This window comes from Drosophila suzukii, chromosome 2L (assembly GCF_043229965.1).
Source record: "Drosophila suzukii chromosome 2L, CBGP_Dsuzu_IsoJpt1.0, whole genome shotgun sequence".
NCBI lineage: Eukaryota > Metazoa > Arthropoda > Insecta > Diptera > Drosophilidae > Drosophila > Drosophila suzukii.
This window is the reverse complement of record NC_092080.1, coordinates 21,104,966-21,114,779: the sequence shown is the minus strand read 5'-3', so window position 1 is coordinate 21,114,779 and position 9,814 is coordinate 21,104,966. Positions and strand designations below refer to the sequence as shown.

General features: G+C 38.3%; 2 protein-coding genes across 2 annotated transcripts in view; both read left to right on the top strand.

Annotated features, from left to right (window-relative positions):
- The first annotated feature begins 1,810 nt into the window (after positions 1-1,810).
- LOC108010503 (farnesol dehydrogenase) lies at positions 1,811-3,085 on the top strand. The gene is made up of 2 exons (XM_070994420.1): positions 1,811-2,719; positions 2,941-3,085. Exons 1-2 carry the CDS (start codon positions 2,006-2,008, stop codon positions 2,980-2,982), a joined length of 756 nt encoding a protein of 251 aa, XP_070850521.1. The 5' UTR covers positions 1,811-2,005; the 3' UTR covers positions 2,983-3,085.
- Positions 3,086-4,243: 1,158 nt separating this feature from the next.
- Positions 4,244-9,814, top strand: part of dpr2 (defective proboscis extension response 2) — a 45,577-nt gene continuing 40,006 nt past the window's right edge. The window contains exons 1-2 of the mRNA XM_017090497.4: positions 4,244-4,663; positions 7,311-7,612. Coding sequence (XP_016945986.3) covers positions 7,474-7,612 — 139 coding nt within the window. The 5' untranslated portion in view covers positions 4,244-4,663; positions 7,311-7,473. The remainder of the gene's footprint in view (positions 4,664-7,310; positions 7,613-9,814) is intronic.

The window sequence follows — 9,814 nt, the reverse complement described above, 5'->3', positions numbered from 1 at the left end:
CAAAGAAATACTAAATATACCAAAGGAATATCAAACCCAACTTTGGCACACTTCTAGTTGCCAATGCAAAACCTGTGTGAAAATAAACAGGGTTGAGCCAATAACCCTAAAATACCCCCATAGTCTAAATAGGCTTTAAGTACTTAAAAAATATTAACAAAGATAACTGGGTTGCATGTTTCAATTAGTTTTATTATTCATCTTTATTTATAAAAACATTTTTGAATTCAGCGTCCATTATCTATATAAAAATTGAGCTAAAAAGAAAGGTTAAATTATTGAGAAACATCATTTAAATAACTTGAAAAACAAAGATATTAATAAAAAAAGTAAAACAAAACTGAACTGAATCTTTTGTTTGCACATATTCCGACTGCTTAATGTGAGTTTATGATGTATCCAAATTATTAAATCCGTTTTTTATTTTTTAAAATAAACGAATTTTTTTACAATGTTTTTTTTATACATCAATATCTTTTCCAATTTTAAAGTTTTTTCATTCATTCATTAAGTTTTCTCTCACTTCTCACAAGATTTGAGATGGGGTCGGTAAGTTCTGCGTTCCAAGTTTCTCAACCAGTCCACCGGAATGTTTCAATCCGCGCGGTTCAAATTGTCAATTTGCTTTTTATCTTCTTAACCCACGCTATAAGATCGCAAAATCAAAATATGTAGTTATGTTGAGTATTGTAAACGATTATCAGTTCAGGTTGATTTAGCTTCCTCGAAGTCTTAGTTTGAACTAAAACGGAAGTCTCCTTCTGCAACATATTGGTCATATGGGTTTTATAAGTGCGGAATGACTAAAGAGGTCGCTTTAAGTGCTCTCTAATAAAAAAGGGTCATAAGCAAAGCCAATCTTAGGACATGTCGAATGTTAATTGCGAATAATTAATGTTGACAAATTGCGTAGTGATAAACGCAATATTGAAAGTAGAGAACAACTTTAAACTAACCGATTTTTCCAAAAGTTCTAAATCTCATGCAGTTTAATGCAATATTTCGCAGTCCAGGACGCTAGAATCATAAAGGGAGTTCCTATTACTTGAAAAGGGTTTTATGCATTATAATAAGCATGAAATGTCAATTATACTGAGCTGAAGCGGGTTGCAGTTTCTGTTATTCAAAATCTTTTGAACACTCATTTCTATTTTTTAGAACTTAGGGATTCCCGAAGGCTATATAGTTTAAAGTTTAAAAATAAATAGAACAAGCTGCTCTTGACAAAATATCAAAAAGTAGCGAAAAAGCTTTAGCTACAATTTTTAAACTTTTGTATTTAGACCATTTAAACAAAGGCAGCTTGATTAGCATATTTAATTAACTTTTTAGCGAAAGCACGTAAGTAGCGTCGCTTTAGTCGTTTAGGAACTATAAGCCTTTAAAAAATGTCTATTTTTTATTCTTGTTTTTGGAATAACTCTGGATCGGAGCATCGTATTTTAACAAATTAAGTGTTTCGATGCTTATTTCTGGTATATATACGAATAGGTTATTAACCTGTGGCATTTGTCCGCATCGCCCTTAATACCCGTTACTCGTAGAGTAATTCTGTGATCTCGGAAACTAAGCATGCAGATTCTAGAGATTATTACGCAGGGCAAGTTCATTTCAGGAATGCGCCACGCCCGCTCTAACGCACACAAACAACAATAAGTGCTAGAACAAAAGTTAAACTAAAATGTATTGCTCTCGTCAATACCCATCGATTGACCCAAAAAAAATGTAGCCATTTCTTTGTGCTATGCTTTAGTGATACCAAAAGGAAGAATTTATTGAAGTGAGAGTATGACCTTAAAAAGGGCATACAAAAAAGTTATTGTGTACCCGGTATAAATTATTAAATTTCTCCCTCTCCGAATTCAGGTATACCGCAGTTCAGCGAACTTGGCAGCCATAACATTTGACCGATAATGATTGACCTTAATCTCGAAGCCATGCAACTGCTTCTGGTGTACTTGGTGCCGGGCTGTGACTTCCATTGTATTTTCATTCACAAGAAGGCATGCAGCGCTGGCAGAACAAACTGGCCGTGGTAACTGGTGCCAGCGGTGGCATAGGAGCCGCTTGTGCCCGGGTCATGATCGGAGCTGGACTACGGGTAGTGGGCCTGGCACGTCGCGAGGCCAAGCTGAAGGAGCTTAGAGATGGTCTGCCCCCGCATCTGCAGGCCAACTTTATTCCGCGGCGATGCGATGTCTCCAAGGAGGAGCAAGTGATCAGCTCCTTCGAGTGGATCGAACGGGAGCTGGAGGGAGCGGACGTGCTGGTGAACAATGCTGGTATTACCCGCGAGACGGAACTGGTCACTGCAGGCAACACGCCGAAACTCAGGGAGGTCCTGGACACCAACGTGATGGGTGTGATCTGGTGCACCCGCGAGGCCTTTAATAGCATGAAGCGGCGAGGTGGCGAGGGCCACGTTCTCATCATCAACAGTATCGCCGGACACCAGGTGCTCAACTTCATCGACGTGCTGCCTTCGTTTAACATCTATCCGGCCACCAAGTTCGCTATCACGGCCCTTACCGAGACATACCGTCAGGAGTTCCAGCTGCACTCTAAGAAAATCCGGGTGACCGCCATTTCGCCTGGCGCCGTCAACACGAACATCTTCCCGGAAGAGATCCATTTCTACGTAAAGGACATGGCCAGATTGGAACCAATCAACGTTGCGGACGCTGTGATGTACGCTCTGGGAACCCCATCTCACGTTCAGGTGGGCATAGTTCATTTTAAAATCGTAGAGCTATCAGAAAACTAGCCAGTAGATTTGTCCTTCGGACGAGAAAGCTGTCAGAACACTGATCTTGAAAACTATTCGAGCTAGAGGTTTGAAATTTGAGCAAAGCAAGTAACGTTCGCAAACACCAAAACCAATAGCTCTCCTTCTTGGTACGAAATAATAACATGGCATCAAATTTTATTCTCTACTTTCAGGTTCACGATATTACTGTCAAGCCGATGGGAGAAATCTTTTGAACTTCTAACGTTGCACACTTTTTGATGGCTTTGCTCTGAAGACGATTTCGGAAAAAAACACTAATAAATTTGATCGCTTAAACTTGCTTTGTATTATATTTATATAAAAAAAAGTATCTTTTCGGTGAACAAAGCATATCTTATTTTGCTCAATATACAATATATGAAAAAACATGCTATTTGTTCTTATTTTGCGGACGTTTTCCATGTCTGTCAATTCCTGGCCAAGGCTGCCAGACCGCCCAATGGTTTTTTTTCAATTCGCTCCGTCTCGATAAAATTCGCTCCGTCTCGAATAAATTCGCTCCGTCTCCATTAAATTCGCTCCGTCTCGTTCGAATTTCCCGAGGAAATTTTTTTTAGAACAAAGCAGTTTGTAGGGTTATTTTAGAACGAAAAAGAGTATAAGCAGTTTACGTGCAAGCAATAAAATTTTACAGTCTGCTTGCTTGCGGTATTGTGTTCTAAAAATTTCCCTTCATACTGCTTTGTGCTAAATATTTCACTAGGCGGGAACAAGGCGAATTGAATTCGAACAAGGCTTGGCGAATTCAAGCCATTCGGGCCCGAAAAACCTTTCTGGCAACTTTGGATGGCTTGAAAATTACCGAACTTTTTTGCACAGCCGCATTTTTATTTCAAAAAAGTTAAAAACAAAGTTCTAAAACATTAAAAAAAAATTGAATCCAATGAATACAAAAAATTTAAAATATATACATATATATTGGATTTCATAAAAACGTGACTACTAGTTATATTATATAGCTGTTAGAGGAAGGGTCGAACAATTTATGACAAAACAAAACAGAAAGTCAATGGGAAAGTGCATTTTATGTGGGTAACGCTTGTGCTGTTTAAAAACTAATCCACATAAAATTTGTTCCTTCTCATGGCCAAGTCCAGGATCCGCCTTAAATCTTCATATATCTCCAAATATCTTTTTGTTTGTTTTGTTTTCTATAAATAGTTGAATTTTGGTAGACAATATAAATAATTGTTCTTTAAATATTACGGTACTGCTTGCTTGCTGGGAAGCTGCAGTTGCTAAAATAGAGGGATTTCGATTCTCCTTTCAAGCACAGCCCCTCTCAGAATACAAGGATTTTCTCGATTCGCCGCAGTGTGGACGCTTTCGGAGTGCCCCCATCCTGATCCTGGTTGTGTGCTGCTCGTGGGTCGCGGGACTCGGCTCATCGGCTCACTTCGGAACGGTTACTTCAGCGAGGAGGAAACAACAATACGGGAAAGCTCCGGCCTCGGATGCCGCAGTATCAACTGAATTCCAAGTCGCGGCGCACGTGTTTCGTCCTTTGGCGCGGCTCTGAGTTCGAGTCCTTCTTATCGCACCGAAAGGATATCTCGTAGTGGTCGCTTTTGACTGCGGTGTCGCGGTTTCTCGCGGGGGGCAGCACTCAAATGCCGTGGAACCACGTTTCGCATGTTTTTTCAACTAGTGCGTGACGACACTATGTATAGGTAATGGATTGATTCGGTTCAATTTCGCTCAGTGTAGTGTTCTTAAAGCAGAAGTGAAGTTTCCAATCGGAGGCCGCTTTATGCGGCCAGTGAAAGATATTGTCCCAGTACAACCTACCAATCAAGCAAATCCAATAAAATACTGACTGACTTAAAAAAGAAAATTAATGGAGATATTCGTTTGGCGGAGATATTCGAACCCAAAGTGAGTGGAAAAACGCCTTACTTTAAGTTAATATACTTATTAAGCGAGCTCGGCTTTCATCTTCCTAAAAGTAAACCACAGATAAATCAAGAAAACATTTTTGTTTCATCGGAAATAAAGCCGGACGGCAAACGTGATTTAATGCTAATCGAAAATGCATTTGTTACTCAGGTTTCTTGGTAATATCACGCTCAGAGATAGGATCGGAATGGGTCCAAAACACATTTTTTTGCACACCTCAGATCAAATTCGTGTCAGTTGCATAAACAACCGAGAGTTTTCCGCAGAAATGATTGTTACTTTTGCACGAAAATCAAAGTTTTTCCAAGTTTTTCAAAGTTTATCTTCGCCTTATCTGCGTTTGAAGTTCCATCCAGTTTTTTTTCTCAAAAGTGTAAGACCGGAGAAAGCCAAACAACCTAATGAGCACGCGTGTTATGGATTGACTTTGAAATGAGCCGTGATTTCTTATGAGTTCTTGTGGTGATTTGAAGTAAGGAGGGTGGGTAATTAGTTCCAGGCACCTCGAAACGAAGGTGGTTGTAGTTTCGACAGGCCATAATAAGTGTGGTTAAAAACTTTTAAGAACTTTCACGGAAATAAACATTCGATTCTTGGACAAATTCTGATGTTTCCTTACTTTTACGAAATAATTCAAAGCTTTTTAAATGAATTTAATACAGACCTGCTTGTTAAATGTCTACTTAGACCTCTGCTTTCTTACTTACCACCATTATTACGACTTAACGAACAAATCTAATTATATTATATATAAGGACCTTAAAGTTGACACATAATTAACATTTAAAGAACACTTTATGGTCAGGTTTTCAGCTGGCTTTAAAAGTTCCGAAAAAGGTCAAGGACCTGGCAGGATTTTTGCATGCGCCCCTTCCTTACCATTAATTAAGTGCCGCTTGAAGAAATAGAAGTAGATGAGCTTGTCCCCCATTAATCTTTCATCCTTATAAAGGGCATATGTATGTCCAGAGACAACCTCAAAAAACGGCATTAAAATCGAACCATCTCGACCTTTTCTCCGCCCCTTCTGTTTTTCTAATTGAATTTGCTTTCGAGCTTTTTCGTCTGGCTTTTCTTCTTAAAGATCAAGTGGTCTCCAGGTGATTTTGTGGCTTTTTGGCCGATGGCCAGGTGATTAATGTGCAGTCTGGTTTGTTTAATTAACTTGTATTTATTCCTGCGGTACCCTACGGATGACAAAATTCAGATGCTCACGTTGATAGGTGTGCTCACTTTTATTTCAGTGGCTCTACCATAACCATTAAATGGATGAATGACTGCGTTTGTGGCACTTTTAATGGGTTGAGCCAACATAATAGCATAATAAATGCACCATTATCGCATTGCAAACGTATGCAGTGGTTGTTAATTTGTTTTAAATCATCTAATAAGCCCGAAAGCATATTTCTCCTGTGCAGCGCCAACCACTAAATTCAATTAACCGTCGATACCATGCAAATAACAATTGCAGCACGCACTTTAAGCTGATTCCATGTTAATTTGATGACCATTGTTTGATTGGCGTCGCAACAGCCAACAGCTCATTACCCAGCAGCAGCATAAAAGCATTTAAGTGCCGTGATTACCTGGAGGGTCAGAGGGCATGGGAACCCTTACTGGGTACAATATCTAGTGGATCGCTTGTTGAGGGCTGAAATTTAATGTAACGCTGCAGAGCCCTCTGCCGTTTGTGTAAAAATTAACATTTTAATTGGTTTTTGGCCTTCACATATTTGCGAGTGATCAAGGCAACAGCCTTATAGGGCTGCCCACCTTTATGCAACTTTATGGCCCAATAAAAAACTATTTGATTGCGCCGAGCGGGATGTAAATATTAATGCAGTGGTTAGCATTGGATAAAGGGTCGCAGGACAGAACAGGAATACCATACTCGTGACATGGTGGCGATAAGCAACTGGCCAACAGACAATATATGGGGGCTTAACAAATACAAACACAAATTTCGAACCAGAATTAAAAATAAAATAAATGTCACAGCAATTTGATACGGGATAAATGATGCGGACGAGGGACATTTATTATGAAGGCCTACGGTTAATATCAATGTTTACTTAAGTTAAATTATGCTCGAACATTGAATTCGATGGATAATTAATTAATTTGCACACAAGTCTTCCATCTATTCGCTGTTTTAGTTAAGATTTGAAAGGATAAGCGGGGGTATATCATAAAAAAGTCGTTACACCCTAAACATAAGGGTTAACCATTCGGAGATTTCAAATGGTATAATTTAAAAATTATGTATTTAAATGTGGTTCAACTTTTATTTTATAGCTATAAAATGTATTATATCGACGCACATAATGGTACTTAAACATCATAAATAAATAAAATGGGTCAATACTTAGATCGAAAATGCATAACACATTTAACATGTGTTTATATTTTGACAAAATATAATTATTTAAACTTATTTTGGCCATATGATATACGTTTATTTAATAATTAAGCCTTTCTCTAAATAAATTATTACCCAAAAAAGTTCTATCAATTGAAGCAAAATACCACCTAAAGAGCATCAATAAAACTATGTTTTTATCTATTAATCAGTGCAAATATTTTCCAAAAATAATTGATATAATTAAATGTTCTCCTCTCTTTATAGAACGCACTTTAAAATCGATTGAGTATGTTCTCCACCAATCCATTTGCAGTTATGTGAAGCCAAATACCCAAATTTGAGGGACAAGCTTACACTCAAACAAACGGGGTTGAGGTCAATAGATATACCCAAGTAAAATCAAGCATTACCAGCTGGCTTAAGGACCATGGCCATGGAAGTCAAATGCATCGGCAGCATCGCTACGCCAATCCTCGTAATAATGATAAGCATTTCCAGAGCATGGACAATGCAGCATCAACATTTAAGTCCTGCCATCCAAGAGCATCCTGGAGTTAAATCATTATGTAAGTTGCACTCACGTTTATTCACACAGGTATAACTCAATTCTACGGGTATGAAATTCTCCTCTCTGAGACTTTAATTATGTGTACGGGTAGATTGGTCCTTAAAGCTATAAATTACCCACTGCCAAGTGGCCATCTAATGTTTCACCAACCGTAATTAAGATTATTAAAACTGAGGGTATCATATGGTTTACATCTGCAATAGTAAATCAAACGTGGTCAACAAAGAAGCATAACTTGATTAGGAGAATTATTTCGTCAGAAGTAGACGGGCGCTATTGAAATGTTTTGAAAGTAAAGGTAGGATGATATAATCGGCAGGAAAGCCATTTGATTATAATTGGTCATTTAACTTACAGCATCATATTATTTGAATACTTACAAATACAAAATGTGTTCGAGCCCGTGAAAATTCATCAACTATTTAATAAGATTCTACATTTTACAGGATAACGTCACTCTAATAAATCAAAGATAATTTCTCCGCTTCCCTTTTCCCGACTTAATTCTTGGTGTTTGAGGAACTTTTTCCGGCTTGTCATAGCTTAATGCAGTAAATGCCTAAATCAATTATGGCCAGCAGGCGGAAAGCGAGCAGAAGACTCAGTAAAATAGGCAAATAAACCAAATAAGCAAGCAAAGAATAAAATCTACTTAGCACATGTAGACTTTAATTAAATCATGGCCGAGGGCAGAATAGGAGAGACACCGACGAGCCATCGCGGCCTTCATCTTAATCTGCAGACACCCAGCCAGAGCACATCCTTCAGGACCTTTTTCGGGGAAAGAGGAAAAAGGAAAGAGGGTCTGAGCCCAGAACTCTGTTGTGGTTGTGGCTTTCAGATGGGGGAAGTCACGGAGCCTCGGCTTTTTATGGTTATGCTCTGCATTACTTGGCCATGTTGCCTACTTTCTGTTCAAGTAAACACACAACCATAATGCTGAGCAATTTGCGAAAGCTGAAAAGTGAATACTGCTACGCAAAATCTTTTGGAAAATAAATTAAATAAAGGTGTTGTGTTACTTATGAGAAAATAATTTACTTTGAAACATAATATTTTGATTTATGTTAACTGAAGTACAAGATGTTCTATGCGGGATTTTATGTTTTTGTTCTAAATTTTATTGACAAAGTGGTATAATAATAGATTTTATAAATATTTAATTTTTAGATAGACTACTGATATTAATGTGTCAGGAGCGTTGCCTAAATATACATACATTTATATATCTAATTTTGTTGATTTAATAAAAAAATACAAATATGTTTTTGGTTTTCAAATAAAGTATTCGTGGATATAGATATTTATGATTTGTTGAGTTTAAATATGATTCGTAGCCAAACCATTGGATGAAACAAAAAGATATTTTAGATACTTTGATGCCTATTCTCACATCTCTGCCATCCCAAGACTTGTTTTTATATTTCAATTGCAGTTTAAAGGCAAAACGGCTTCTTGTTATTGAATGTTCGCCGCCCTTCCACTTTTCAATCAGCCCAACAAGCCCAGAAGAAACAATTTACGAGTATTCCTCCTGCAATGTTTGTAAGCCACCTGCATCTGAACTCGGCTTCCCCAGTCCGCATTGTTCCCTCCAAGTTGCCTCTGCCATGTTGCTATTGACTCTACTTGCAAGTGACTTGCTGATGTGGGCAATTCCAGAAGGAAGAACCCGTCATAAGGGAAACCCAGCCGGCTGCTTCTTGCTTTGTCGCTTTTTGGGCAAAAGTCAGCCACAAACTGCAGACAAGGAAGTCGAAGGAAGTGCAGCGAGGAAAGCGGCCAGGAAACCCCCAGTCCCAGGGGATTTTCAGTGGCCACCTGACTGAAGAGTCCGGAAAAATCAACTCAAACTTTCCAGTTGTTGTTTTACTTTTGAGACCCACGAACGACAAAGAAAATCGGGGGGCAGGAAAATGATCGTAAAATCATTTTATTGCCCCCCAGTCTGGCCGCACAATTAAACTCGAGTTTAAGCGAAATCCGGAAACCATCAAAAGGAATTATTTAAAATTCAAAAATTCTGCCCAAGCAGTTGTCGTGTCAATTAATAAAAGTTACGATTATTTTGTAGCAGCGAAGAAGATGGAAGCCTGGCCCATCTGACTATTGTTGCCTCATTGAAAAAGAGCTATAAAAACGTAAATAAAAGGGGTTTATATGCAATATGTTTTTAAGTGGTCTTACAGAGAATCATTTT

Excerpts from the sequence above, each read along its gene's own strand:
- LOC108010503 (XM_070994420.1), top strand. The coding sequence starts at position 2,006 with ATGCAGCGCTGGCAGAACAAACTGGCCGTGGTAACTGGTGCCAGCGGT. Across the intron at positions 2,720-2,940 it reads GAACCCCATCTCACGTTCAG|GTTCACGATATTACTGTCAA; the intron begins GTGGGCATAGTT and ends CTCTACTTTCAG.